At 39.2% G+C, this 15590-nt stretch overlaps 1 protein-coding gene across 5 annotated transcripts in view; it reads right to left on the bottom strand.

Moving 5' to 3' along the window:
* Positions 1 to 15590, bottom strand: part of LOC115016682 (galactose-1-phosphate uridylyltransferase-like) — a 46991-nt gene that overhangs the window by 26531 nt on the left and 4870 nt on the right. For all 5 annotated transcript variants that reach the window (XM_029444633.1, XM_029444634.1, XM_029444635.1 and 2 more), the window contains exons 5-6: positions 13607 to 13736; positions 8360 to 8416 (exon numbers count right to left, since the gene is read on the bottom strand). In XM_029444633.1, the coding sequence (XP_029300493.1) occupies positions 8360 to 8416; positions 13607 to 13736 (187 nt within the window). The remainder of the gene's footprint in view (positions 1 to 8359; positions 8417 to 13606; positions 13737 to 15590) is intronic.

Genomic DNA, 15590 nt, shown 5'->3' on the forward strand with positions numbered 1-15590 from the left:
TCTTTCTCTCTTTGTCTCCGTTTAAGTGTGTTAACTGATCACTTCATCGAGGATGTGCGCCGGACAGAGGACCACAGATCACTGAGCCAGCAACGCTAATTATCGGCGACTCTACTGTATCAGGCATTAACATTAACGGTAAGAAAGATACCAAAACATACGGCTTCCCTGATGAAATGATCTGTGACATAACAGAAAAAAATCCAGAAATGCTGTCTACCCACAAATCTGTGAACAAGATTTTTATTCATGCTGGTAAAAATGATATTTCAAGGGGAGAAACGGAAACACTAAAACTGGACTTTACTGAACTGCTAAAGGTTCTAGGCTCTAAAGACATTGAAACATACATCAGTGGTCCCATCCCACCAGCCAGGTCAGGAGGTAATCGTTTTAGCTGAATTTTGGGGCTCAGCAGGTGGCTATCAATTGCCTGTCCCTTGCACAAAGTGAACTTTATTGACAACTTCAATCTGTTCTGGGAGTGTAGAGGCCTTTTCAGAAGAAATGGACTTTCTCTCAACAGATCTAGAGAAACATTGTTCGCTTCCAACATGGATTACGCCATTAGCCACCCAACTCTGGCTAAATGCAAGGAGACACCATACCCCACACCACCAGATAACCACCATGGAGACGTCCAAATAAGCGAGTGACCTTGCTGCAGCACCAGCCACAACAAGCCTGCACACCAAGGACCCCAGTCCCTCAACTCCACCGCCAAACATGGATGAAGTTGGAATTATGTGGAGTAACATTAAGACACCCTACCCCCCCTCCCCCTCCTCCTCATCCACCTTAAACTGACACCTCAAATAACCTCCCGCTCTAAACCATCATGTCCAACCATCATGCCCCACCATCATCCCCTGTTCTTCTCCCCCCTCCCAGACATCCCCCACACCTTCCCCTCGGCTTATACCAAAAGCACACTCATGGACACTGAAGGACATCAACCCCCGCCCCCCCAAACTGGCGCACAGCATGCACTACATCTGGTTATCTTAGATCTATCAGTACACAACCAGGACCGGCTTTACCTCATATCACAGACTCCGTGCAGCTGAATGTGGCTCTTCTGAAAGTCAGATCATTGGCTAACAAATCTTTTTTGATTAATTATCTGATAGTTCAAAAGAACTTGCACTGTATGTTTCTAGTTGAGACCTGGTTAAACAACATTACTGGTGTGGCAACACTGACTGAGACGTTTCCTCCAAACTATAAATACTATCAGTCAGTCAGGCAAAATAAGAACAGTGGAGGGATTGCCGCTATCTTATCAGCATCGCTTGTATGTAATGACATTGGCTTGGGAGAATTTACATCATTTGAATATCTTGCTATTGAGCTCAAAGCAGAACTCTTTGCTCATCATCACATTGTACAGGCCACCAAAATATTCAACACAAATTCTACAGGAATTCTCAAAGCTGATTTCACTCAGCATCACTAGATGTGAAAGAATAATCTTGCATGGAGACCTAAATATTCACGTAAATAAGAAGAATGATCCCAAGACTATTGAATTTGGAAAGTTACTAGACAGCTACGATCTAAAACAAAATATTAGTGAACCCACTCATCAGCATGGTAACACACTAGACTTAGTGATAACGACAAGGCTGAACATCGATAAGGTCTCAGTAATCGAATGACCAATATCTGACCATCACTGTGTTTTTTGATGCTAACCTAATCTTTACAAAGACCAAAAGAGATACAGTAGTCAAAAAAAGAATACTAGATGACACAGCAGAGGAAACATTATCTAACATCATGGGATCATTTGAGCCATGCTCAGACTGTTCCTTTAATTGCATGGTTGAAAATCTAAAGAACACTTTGTCATCTACCCTGGATACTGTTGCTCCATTAAAAGGTAAAAAAGAAATCGACTGATGATGGACTGATGAAATCTTCCCATGGTTAAACAACAGCAATGTTACTCAGACTAAGAGGACTTGTAGAGCAGCTGAACGAAGATGGAGGAAAGCTAAGGTCACAGTTAACTACGATATCTACAAAGAATCCATGGCTGCCTATGGTAAAGCAATGCAGCTAGCAAGAAAGGAATACTTTTCTAGGATTATCACAGAGAACGCTGGAAATTCTAGAATACTATTCTCAAATATTAACCAGCTACTTAACACCCCTCCGCAGTCCTCTGCGTCAAAGTGTGAAGAACTCGCATTGTTCCTCAATAATAAAATAACAATCAGAGCCAGCATCACTTATGATGCAGACACAGAGAACATCTGCAAACATTGTGATGTAACCATGGGAATATTCACCTGCATCACATTAACTGAGCTTCATAAAACTGTGAGGGAATGTAACTCCTCCACCTCTTGTGTTGACCCTATACCTACAGCATTCTTCAAGCGGATATTCGATAGCATTTCAAGTCACGTCCTAAATATTATAAACACGTCTCTTCTAACGGGCATCTTCCCAGACGTCTTCAAAACAGCCGTTGTAAAACCCTTGCTAAAGAAAATGTGTGAGTGTGACAAAGTGACAAATAAAGATTTTAAATATTAAATGTGTTGTTTGGTCCAAACCACTGCTATAATAATTATTCTTAACAACATTATTATTAAAGTATGTCTTTTTTTCATTGTTATCACACTTTACACACACAGGTCATTTTAGACCCATGTGTGTAAACCTGATGTAGTAATACTAAAACTATTTTAGTTTATAAATTAAGAAAGGGGAAATTAAAATAATGATTTGTGGTAATCAACAACAAGATATTTAATGAATACTTAATAAAATAATAATAAAAATATAGTAAAGAAACACTCAGCCATGCATGAAATCACATAGGAAACCAATACGGGTTCGTTTGGACCATGTTGCGCATTAGAAGGGTAGTGATACAAAACTGATTTTTATTCAAAAAGTAAGAAAGTAAAAATGAAAATAAGAATTTGATCAAAAACAAGTTAATTGAGGAATTCCTGGAATTCTGAATGATTAAAGTAATTTATTGCAAAGATATTTACAATTAAAACTCCATCCATCCATCCATCGTCTACTCACTCGGGTCTATTTGGACCTATGTTGTGCATCAAAGGGTTAAAGAAAACAACATCCTGGAGGAATTTCAATCAGGCTTCAGAGCATGCCACAGTACCGAAACTGCTCTTACAAAAAAAGATGAGTGGCCTCAGACTAAACTCTGATACAAATAAGGCTTCAATTCTTATCCTACTAGACCTAAGTGAAGCATTTGACACGATCGACCATGACATCCTAATTAATCGTCTAGAAACACTGGTTGGTCTTTCTGACTGTGTATTAAACTATTAAGTATTAATAGAAGTAAAAGTATTTTGTCAGGCTTGGAGATCATGTGTCAGAGAAGCATGATGCCCCCTTTGGAGTTCCACAAGGGAGGTGCCTCGGTCCATTACTATTCTCCCTATACATGCTACCACTGGGGGACATCATTAGAGCACACAATGTGTGCTTCCATAGCTATGCGGATGACACACAACTGTACATCTCTGCTGAACCAAATGATACTACAGCTATTAACTCCATCACCACCTGTATTTTAGCAATAAATAAATGGATGAGCAATAATTTCTTAAAATGAAATGAGAATAAACGAATCAATGCTTTTATCTCAAGCACACTGGATTACTGTAGTGCACTCTTTACTGGCCTCCCAAAAACGGAGAGACTTCAGTTCATCCAAAACGCTGCAGCGAGGCTACTGACTAGAACCAAGAGGAGAGACCACATCAGTCCAGTGTTAGCTACTCTACACTGGCTTCCGGTAACTTTTAGAATTGACTTGTATACAAAGCCCCTAAACGGAACTGGACCAAGTTACACTGTCAACTTTGTGCACGCAAGAACATTGCGATCATCCACTACTGGTTTATTAAATGTTCTCAGAAACATCCAAAAGAAAATTGGGGATGCAGCCTTTTGCAATTATGCACCAAAGCTATGGAACACTTTACCTGCAGACATTAGGGAGGCAAGCTCTCTCAATATCTTCACAAGTAAGCTAAACACATATCTCTTTACTTTAGCCTTTTAATGGTGATATTTTATACAATCTTTAATGCTGCTACTTTATGCCACTTTAAACTCATTTAAATGCTTTTATTAAAGCTGCTATTTTATCTCTTTACTATTAATGGTAATATTTTACTATTTGTATTATGCTATTTAATCATTTTAATGCTTTTATTCATACTTTAGCCTTTTAATGGTAATATTTTATACAATCTTTAATGCTGCTACTCTATGCCACTTTAAACCCATTTAAATGCTGCTAGAACTGGTTTAACATTGAATGTGTATACATTTCAGAGTGCGTATTTTTGAAAAACCTGAGATCAAATAGACTGTGTTAAGGAAGTTTCTCTGGCTTTAACCGATAAACGGGCTTTATGTACACGTACTGGTAAATTAAATACAAGGAAGTCCTGTGTAACAGGAGTCCTAGTTGACAGAGAGACTTTTGTAGAGACAAAAGTAAGTAAAGCGAATAATACGGGTGGATTACGCTAACACAGATGACGGTCGCTTAGTCGTCCCACAGTAAGATTATCGTGTTATACTAATGCAAGCATTGAAATAAAAATAGTTAGATTAGTTTAAGAATAGAATACCCGGCAGCATCCCGGAAGATAAAGAACAAGTCCTACAGAGTAGGCCCGATTAGCTATCAGTTGAAACGTAAAAAGTCATAGGGAGTAAACCAGTTGAAAGGCCACAGGGGCCCATTGTTGATGTCATGCTTTCAAAATATGGCTCTGATAGTTTTCCCGGCATAGTTTTGAAGTCTTGACTTTTCCCGGCATAGTTTTGAAGTCTTGACTCCTGAATCAGTTTCATTGTAAGCCATCAGTGAACTGATTACAGTGGGTGTGGCTAACACAGCTGAAATTAGATAAATACTCTCTAGAAAGTCATACCAAATTCAGTGCTTCTGAATCTTGGAGGATCTTCTACCACACTGTGGTAGAAGATCTACCAGATCTAGTTTCACTGAGTGAGTTTTTTACTAAGTTAAAGTGTGTAGCTTTTTAATAGGTTGTCTGCTAAAGTGTACTTTGTGAGGAGGATAAGTATCTTGGTTTGCTTGCTCTTCCCTCCTTATTCAAATGTGTATATTTTCCATTCCCGTTCATGTCTCTTCTTGTAGATATTACAGGCCTCGCACATGTTCGCAACACCACCGCAACCTCTCTGCTTTTGTATATCCCACCCGCTCCTCTCAGACCCAACACCTCGTCACAGGTGGCCTGTGGAATTGCCGGTCGGCCACTCGCAAGACAGAGTTCATCTCTGGCTACACCTCCCATCAATCCCTCAACTTCCTTGCCCTCACTGAGACTTGGATCACACCTGATAACACTTCCACCCCTGCTGCTCTCTCCACAGCCTACTCCTTCTCCCACTGGACGAGGAGGTGGCACTGGTCTGCTGATCTCTCCCAAATGGAGTTTTTCTCTTTACCCACTGTCAGACTTCACTCACTCGTCTTTCGAATTTCATGCTGTCACTGTAACAAAGCCGGTTACATTAAACATTGTTGTTCTCTACCGTCCTCCAGGTCCATTGGGGGAGTTTTTGGAGGATTTGGACGTTCTCCTGTCCAAAATCCCTGAAAATGGCCCTCCGCTCGTACTTCTCGGTGACTTCAACATCCAGTCAGTTCTTCTCCTACCACAGCTACGCAGATGACACTCAACTGATTCTGTCTTTTCCCGGTTCTGAAACCCAGGTGGAGGCACGGATCTCAGCTTGTCTGGCCGATATCTCTCGGTGGATGACCGCACATCACTTGAAACTCAACCTTGACAAGACCGAGCTCCTTTTCCTTCCAGGTAAGGGCTCTCCCATCCAAGACCTTACCATTAACATCGGCACCTCTGTTGTTTCCCCGATTCTGACTGCAAGGAATCTGGGCCTGTTTGCTATCCTGGCTCCAAAATGGTGGAACGACCACCCCATTGATGTGAGGACAGCAGACAGTCTTCACACCTTCCATCGCAGACTGAAAACTCACCTGTTTCGACTGCACCTCGGCGAATGAAGAAAACTAAATAACTGTACTTTGTATGTTGCACTTGAATTGGTTTGGCTTATTTATAGCTAATAGTTGAATTTGTATTCTATTGTTTCTGTATGTTGCACTTGTGTTGTTGCACTTCAAACTGGCTATTTGAAGAAAGTGTTCACTTATACGATTGTACCTATTTGAGGCTATTCTACTTACAAGATTCTTGCTGTTCGGAGTTGTATCTCCATGATTGTTTGCACTTTTTGTACGTCGCTTTGGACAAAAGCGTCAGCTAAATGAACTGTAATGTAATGTAATAGATAGCATTGGAAATCATGCCAAGTTTCCCTATTTTATACCATTTCTATTCTGCTATTTTAATGCTATTTCGCACTCATTTACATCAACACTGTGATTATTGTACTGTAAATGCTCAATCTAATTTTGTGCTAATGTGTATGTTTTTGCTGTGAAGCACTTTGGGCTGCAATTCTTATATGAAATGTGCTATACAAATAAAGCTTATTATTACTACTTCAAATCAGTAATATTTTCATCTTAGTTTATTATTTTCACAAATACAGTTGACCTTGGCATAATGTTTCCACTCAGAGCTTTCCCTGACCAATCAGAAGTCAATCTCATATACATCAGTGTTTCCCCTACCATCATACCTGTCAACCCTCCCGTTTTTCCCGTAATTATCCCGTATTTTTAACCTTTCAAAAAAAAAATAGGCCTAATTAAAAAAAGTGTAAAGTGGCCTCCAATAGAGCATTATGTTTAACTTTAGCTGAAAAACGTTATCCGCCAGTAAACACACAGAAGAAAACAGGCGCAATAACACAGAAGAAGACGAAAATATATGGAGATAGATGGAGACGCCATTCAGATGTTCGCCAGCAAGAAAAATCGTGCAAGCACAAGCACGCCCAAGAGGCACAAAAACATACACTGTCAATGACTTCATTTGTGACAAGAACTGTATCGGAGGCAAACCAAGTGACCAAAGCTGAGGGAAAGATGTCGATGCTTAGCGCCAAAAATAATGTAGCCTTCAGTTTCTGCAATGATTTCAGTCGCAGTGTAGCGGACATGTTTCCCGACTCTGCCATCGCAAGGAAGTACTCGTCGGGGAAAACAAAAGCCACACAACTCATCAATCGTCAAATACATTGATGATAATAACTCATCAAATAAAATAAATAAATCTTATAAACATGTCTGTACAAGTAATACATACTTTAAATAAACATGTATTTCCTGAATGTAAATACCCGTCCCTTATGTGTTTACGTACCCGCCAACGGAGCCCTGCGCCTCTCCTGAAATTCAAGATGTTTTTGTTTTTTTTCTCGAATTAAAAAAACACACACGCGCGCACGCACACACCTACACGTGCGCATGCACACACCTACACGTGCACACACACCTACATGTGCACACACACCTACACGTGCGCACACACCTACAGAGCGGAAGAAAGGAGAGGAGAGAACTAAATAAAAACCGCGCCACGCACGCACGCACGCACAGGTGGGATTTTCGTTGCTGACATAGGCTGACATATTAACACTATTGCTTTTTAAAATTCAACACATGCCCCTGTCTACACTAACCATGCTTCTGTTTATGTCATTCTCCCTTCTGATTGTGGTCAATCTCAGCATCACACTGTGAAGTGACAGTTTGAAAGGAAATACATCTCTCTCTCTCTCTCTCTCTCTCTCTCTCTCTCTCTCTCTCTCTCTCTCTCTCTCTCTCTCTCAGGTGTTGATTTTGCTTGGATCTCCTTACCTTATAGGCAAATATAAAAAGACAAGAAACACTCTTGTACAAGCCAAACAAAAATATAGATATGATTATGGATTAAAAAAAATAAAATCACAAATGGGAAAGAATTTCAGACATACGCTTACAGAAAATGTGACAAAAGCACAATCGGTAATTGGTGTTTTCTGAGTCAATTAACAGCTATGTTGACTCAAAACCTTTATGAGAGTCCTTTTTAACACATTCAACTTGTCACAGTGAATCTGAATAGCCAGCATCTCAGATGTGCAAATTGGACCAAATCATATTGTGTTGTGTGATAAAAGCTTTTGTTATTTCATGTTAATGCTGCACCTCGAAAGTAGTCGTACCGAAAGAGGTGGTTGGTGTATGTGTCATAATATATGTATGTATTCCTGAACTTAATATTCTCCCTTCGAGGACATTTGATTTATTTGTGTCGTTGAAATTACCTAAATGTATTCGCACTTGCGCTTGAATGCAAGTCAAATGACTACCTTGTGTGTTTTTATGCATGTGTACATTTCTTACCTGACAGTGAGGGTGAGGATTTGAACAGCCCATCATAGCTCCTTTATTCTCAAAGATCTAACAGAAAATAAGTGGAAAAGTTAAACCAGAGTTTAGTTTACCCTTTGGACTGAGGCAAAGCGAATCAAAACGACAGAAAGAGAAGAAGAGAAGAGCCCTACAATGGATGTCAGCACTGGGCTGAAGGCAATTCTGTTTACCTCCATGAGTCAAAAGTCAAAGTGGACAATCATTACGCTTAGAGCAAGGAAACACAGGTGTATCTACGTCTTGGCGTGAGGTAAATGCAGCACCTCTTTTTTATTCAAGAAAAAATTGGTTTTAGGAAAGAATATTTGTATATTTTTTCCTAAAACCAAAAATATATATAATAAAATACAAACCAAAAAAATTATTGTATAATAAAATACAAACTTAAGATAATGCATCATCGGCCCATAAGAAATTTATCAAACACATATTTTGTTTTAATTGCCTTCTTATTCTTAGGGTTTCTCATTGTGGTGCAATGTTGCTGCTCTTCTTATTAAAATTGCCCAAAATTAGGTCATATGTAACAGATGTCGCTTAAGACTGACGCTATGGAACTATGGAAGGATTTCTCATTTTCGGCAGCTTCGGCTCCTCCGTCCTCGTGTCACTTCCTCGCCTCCTCTCATGGGCGGGACTCAAACGCGAGGAAGAGACTGGAGTTATGAAAGCGAGGAGAACGTTAGCATATGGAAAAGCACTGTATGCACTTTTCTGTTAAGTGAGAATTTCCTGCACTCAAGTATTTTTCCTATCTCAGGAAGGATTTTTTATTTGCAGTTATGCAGGAAACAATAATATAAGCTACCAACATCTGGCGACATCCAGGATAACAGAGTGGGGATGATTCAGAAATGCAGAACATGAGGTATTTCTAGGGTCATATTTGGTTGGTCTGTAAATATAATCTAAGAATGTAAATACTTTCCACACTAGTTGTGTTTCTGACCAGACTAGAGAAATTTAAGAAATCTCATTAAATGTATTCTTTAGCTCATGATACATTTGAGCATACTGAAATGGAGAGAAACAAATCTCTGAGTCTAATAATCATTCAACAATTGTAAATTAAATTAAAACTTAAGGCAAGAAGACATGAGCATTTTGGTTGGAAAATCACCAATAAATGACTATCTTCTACGGCTCCAGCATGTTTAATTTACACAGTAATGGCTTATGGCTCATGTGTACAGCAGTAGTTGGAGCCATTGGACAAACTAAACAAATAAAACAAAAACAAGCTGTGATTTTTCTGGATTCATTTAGAACAGTCTTTCTCAAAGAGTGGTCCGCGGACCACCCACTGGTGGTCCGTGAGTATATTGGTGAAATGTCACATTTGAAATTAATGTATTATAAGTTTAAAGTGTTTCTTAAAAATGACTAGTATAGACTAGAGTGTAGCATAGATGTAGCGTAGCTACGTAGGTCCGTTTTACGATCTTACGTCATAAATGATCTGCGCGGTCAATTTGAGCCACGGTCAACTGACAAGATGGATGGATGGCTCTAGACAGGGTCAGTTAAAAGAAAATTAAAGCAAAGATCCGACGCGACAGTGAAGGTGCATCGTCCTGATGCAGGTGATTCAGCGACAACAAGTGATTTTGTGTGCGTTACTGAGTCCCAGGAGAGCGGTTCACCGTCCAACCACCACCCGGCTGAAATCTGTGAAACTCGTCTTGAACGCGAGCAGAAAGTCCAACGCTAAAGTGAAGAGAAAATATCACAGCGTCTACATCAAATTTAGATTTTTTTTCTCACAGTTTGCATTTTGCGTATCGCTCAGTAGCAAACGATCTTGTTGTGGGTAAGCTCTGTATGGACATAAACTCAGTAATAAATGTAGTCCACGTTTCCTATGATGTGTAAAATCTATCAGCATTCACCGTTTAAATCGCATATGAACGAAACGCTTGTAGAATCCGTAGTTGTATTTGTATTGTTGCTTTAATGTGTGAACGAGCGATATAGAGAAGGTCACATGAAGCGCATATTAGGCTGTATTAACACAGATTACATTTATGGGCTGAAATTCATTCGTGTGCTCCTGTGAAATTTATTTTACAATTTGAAGAAATACAAACACTTTGATTATATTGTTGATTTTCCTTATGTTATGATAGGTATTTATTATGAGACAGTACTTTAGTATCCCAAAGAAAGATTTAATGGGCAAAAATGTTTTTGACATCAATTGGAAAGATGATAAGAGAAGGGATTAACTTGTTGATTTGAGAACATATGACACATGTCCAGGGTCAGATTCAAAGCTAGAGCATCCTGTGTATATGGTCTGAGCTTTATACATGATATCCACCGTGATATATGAACACTTTGTGCTGAATCAGGGTGGAATTATGTCTTACTTTGTACAGAGTTTAGAAGTGTGTGTATTTGATCTACGTCCTCTTGTGTAAGTTTGCTCGCAGCCTTTCCTAAGGTACCCAGAGGGAACCAGCTCGAATGTCAGAAAAATGAAATTTCTATCAACACAGCAGCTAGCCCAGTACATGATCAATAATTTAACAAGACTTTGGAGTTTATGCTCTGAGCAAAGCTGAATGGTCGTATTTATGAATGTTTCACGAGTATCATAGGAGCTGCAAGCACACATATGATATGTATATGTATATGTATATGTATATGTACAGGACTGTCTCAGAAAATTAGAATATTGAGATAAAGTTCTTTATTTTCTGTAATGCAATTAAAAAAACAAAAATGTCATGCATTCTGGATTCATTACAAATCAACTGAAATATTGCAAGCCTTTTATTATTTTAATATTGCTGATTATGGCTTACAGCTTAAGAAAACTCAAATATCCTATCTCTAAATATTAGAATATCATGAAAAAGTATACTAGTAGGGTGTTCAACGAATCACTTGAATCGTCTAATTAACTCGAAACACCTGCAAGGGTTTCCTGAGCCTTGAAAAACACTCAGCTTGGTTCAGTAAACTAAATCACAAGTATGGGGAAGACTGCTGATCTGACTGCTGTCCAGAGGACCATCATTGACACCCTCCATCAGGAGGGTAAGACACAAAAAGAAATTTCTCAAAGAGCAAGCTGTGCACAGAGTGCAGTTTCAAAGCACATCCACAAAAAGTCTGTTGGAAGGGGGAAATGTGGCAGGAAACGCTGCACAACCAAGAGAGATGACCGCAGCCTTAACAGCATTGTGAAGAAGAGTCGCTTCCAGAATTTGGGGGAGCTTCAAAGACAGTGGACTGAAGCTGGAGTCCAGGTATCAAAAGCCACTGTTCACAGACGTGTCCGGGAAATGGGCTACAATAGCCGTATTCCCATGGTCAAGCCACTTCTGAACTCAAGACAACGGAAGAAGCGTCTGACTTGGGCTATGGAAAAGAAGCACTGGACAGTTGCAGAGTGGTCCAAAGTCCTCTTTTCAGACGAAAGCAAGTTTTGTATTTCATTTGGAAGTCAAGGCGCCAGAGTCTGGAGAAAGGCTGGAGAGGAGCAAAATCCAAGTTGCTTGAAATCCAGTGTGAAGTTCCCACAGTCAGCGATGGTTTGGGGAGCCATGTCAGCTGCTGGTGTTGGTCCACTGTGTTTCATCAAGCCCAGAGTAAATGCAGCTGTGTACCAAGAGATTTTAGAGCACTACATGCTTCCGTCTGCTGAAAAGCTCTATGGAGATGAGGAATTCATTTTCCAGCATGATCTGGCACCTGCCCACAGTGCCAAAACCACCAGTAACTGGTGTACTGACCATGGCATTACTGTCCTCGATTGGCCTGCCAATTCCCCTGACCTGAACCCCATAGAGAATATGTGGGGTATTGTGAAGAAGAAGCTGAAAGACACCAGACCCAACAATGCTAATGAGCTAAAGGCCGCTATTGAAGCATCCTGGGCATCCATAACACCTCAGCAATGCCACAGGCTGATTGCCTCCATGCCACGCCGCATTGATGCAGTAATCCGTGCAAAAGGATTCCCAACCAAGTACTGAGTGCATTAATGGACATTTTCAAATGTTTGATTTTGTTTTGCTGTTATAAATCTTTTTTTTTACTTGGTCTGAGGAACTATTCTAATTTTTTGAGATAGGATTTTTGAGTTTTCTTAAGCTGTAAGCCATAATCAGCAATATTAAAATAATAAAAGGCTTGCAATATTTCAGTTGATTTGTAATGAATCCAGAATGCATGACATTTTTGTTTTTTTAATTGCATTACAGAAAATAAAGAACTTTATCACAATATTCTAATTTTCTGAGACAGTCCTGTATATGTGTGTGTGTGTGTGTGTGTGTGTGTGTGTGTGACTTCCGACAAGCACTAAAAGTGTATAAAACAATCTTAGACTGGAATTTAATATATTAATAGGTGAATACAAACAGCATTCTAGTGGCACTGGACTAAACATGCCTACACAGCGACTACATCAAATTTGGATTTTTTTTGGACTGGAGATGAAGAGGATCCACACTGTGTTTTGTGCTATGAGTCGTTGGCGAACGAGGCTATGAAACCTGCCAAGCTCAAGCGACATTTTGAGAATAAAAACAAAGATTACATTGGGAAACCTTTAGAATTTTTTGAGAGAAAACATGATGAATTTAATAAACACATGGCGAAGGCGCCCTCACAGTTTGCGTTTTGCGTATCTCTCAGTAGCAAACGATCTTGTTGTGGGTAAGCTCTGTATGGACATAAACTCAGTAATAAATGTAGTCCACGTTTCCTATGATGTGTAAAATCTATCAGCATTCACCGTTTAAATCGCATATGAACGAAACGCTTGTAGAATCCGTAGTTGTATTTGTATTGTTGATTTAATGTGTGAACGAGCGATATAGAGAAGGTCACATAAACCTCATTATTAGGCTGTCATTTGTTATATATTGTTGGAGTGGTAAGCAGGCCTATTGTTTTTGGATATTTGGGGAGTTAGGTGGTCCGTGGTCTGAAGAAGTTTGAGAAACACTAATTTAGAATATCAACCTGTATGTAATAATGTATCATAACCAGTAAAGATGTACGTCAGCTCCTGATCTCTACATTGTATCTACATCCTACTGTCTCTGCTGCTGCTGCTGTATGAATGTTAGTTTACCCAGAGGCATTATTAAAGTTTTATCCAATCCAATACAAGACACAATAAAATTTAAAATTGGACAGAGCAGACAAAGGAATGATCAGTGTGTGTGTGTGTGTGTGTGTGTGTGTGTGTGTACTACATACCTGAACCCAGGGGTATGTGATGCCTAGTTCCTCAACGAGCTCCGCCCACTTGTTAATCACCTTGACAACCTCTTGCTTGTTCATGAGAGGGAGAGTGACGTCAGACCAGGGATGGAAACACATGACCTTACTGAAGAAAGAGATAAAGAACAAGACAGAGGATGGCAGAAAATGTTAGATTATTTTCTTTTTTTTAAATCCAGGCACAAAATCAGCATAATATACCAAATCTACATGTAAAATGAGGGAAGAAAAATATATTCAAAAAATGTAATTCTTCAACTCTCATTCTGTCTTTATTCTGTCTGGCTCTCCATTATCTCATGTGTGTTTATTATTTATTAGGATTTGTTTTTGTTTAGGTAGTGGCTAATAAGTGATGAATGCGCTGCTGTCTCGGCTGGGTTTTACTTGAAATACATAAAAAAAGAGCTTTGATGTAATGTACTGGCCTGGTTAATAACAGTAAAAGTGATAATCTGTAAAAAATAAAAAAATAAAAAATATATATCTCTGAACCCCAGAGCTGAGTATTGTGAAATACCTGCTCTGTACTTCTCAGAGACCACTTGTGTAAGACAGCTACATGTCTTCTTTGACATTTTTTTCTTTGGATATTCTGTAGAAGCAAGCTGTTGTTGGTGCTGCTTTACAGATCAATTGTTAAATGGTTGCACTTAGAAAATAGCAAGTCTGGCAACTTGCAGGTTTCTTCAGCTCTGAAATACAATCAGAAGCAAATGCAAGAAGTTCAGTATTAACACAGATTACATTTATGGGCTGAAATTCATTCGTGTGCTCCTGTGAAATGTATTTTACAATTTGAAGAAATACAAACACTTTGATTATATTGTTGCTTTTCCTTATGTTATGATAGGTATTTATTATGAGCATCCTGTGTATATGGTCTGAGCTTTATACATGATATCCACCGTGATATATGAACACTTTGTGCTGAATCAGGGTGGAATTATGTCTTACTTTGTACAGAGTTTAGAAAGAATTTCCTCACCTCATCTCACTTTTATCTACCATGACCCAAATTCCCATTTTGTTTACCCTCTAATTGGCTCTCTGAATGTTGCTGCAGGGCAGAACGCTCTAGTCAACGAGTCTTTGTGGACTGCGCGGACAACAAGTAAGAAAACCTGTTCTGAACTAACAACCACTACCTACATCATAAAAAGGAAAAAACACACAAACTCACACAGAATGAATCTTTGGGAAAGAAAAAATACCCTGAAATGTAACAATCAATACAAAGACAGCGCAACACGTATAACAGTCCAGTTTCTCTGCTTCTTTACTCTGTGAGTGCATGTGGCGAGAAATAACTGACAGCCGCTACATCTGCCAACAGTTTTCCACCAGCACAGTGTTTTGATTTATTCTAGGCTATTCTTCGGTTGCTGTGTCACTCTGCTGTCAGGCAGAATCTATTTCCCGAAATGCAAGATTGTTCAGGAACCTCTGTAAAGATTCACTGATTCACTATTTTGATAATCGATAAAGTAATTTTTCTGCAAAAACAGTTTTCAGCCTATCAAATCCGGTCATGTTCTGCTTTACTCTGTTTTATATCATATGAAACTGAAACTTTCATGAGCACATGTCTTTTGCTAGATATGAAATGTGAACGGGTTGTATACACTATATGCTTAAAGCTTCACTTACTGATCAGCAGCACAGTAAGAGCCATGTGAGGCCAAGCTTCAAGAAAAATAACTTTGTTAGCAAAGGTTTTGTGCAACATAGCTTTCTGTGGATGTCGCAATTATACACTATTGTGTATTGTGTATGTAAGTGAGCGCTGACAAAGCATTAGCTCTCCTGGTAGTCTTCTGAGACCATCTATCGACTTTGACAGAATAAATCCAATAGTCAATGCCAATAGATCAGAAAGTCCACATTTCACAACTGAATACAATATACTCCCAGGAATAAGCACTATTTGACAACATGCAAAGCTCTTATCCACTTTGTA

The sequence above is a fragment of the Cottoperca gobio genome, chromosome 12 (genome assembly GCF_900634415.1).
Source record: "Cottoperca gobio chromosome 12, fCotGob3.1, whole genome shotgun sequence".
Taxonomy (NCBI): domain Eukaryota; kingdom Metazoa; phylum Chordata; class Actinopteri; order Perciformes; family Bovichtidae; genus Cottoperca; species Cottoperca gobio.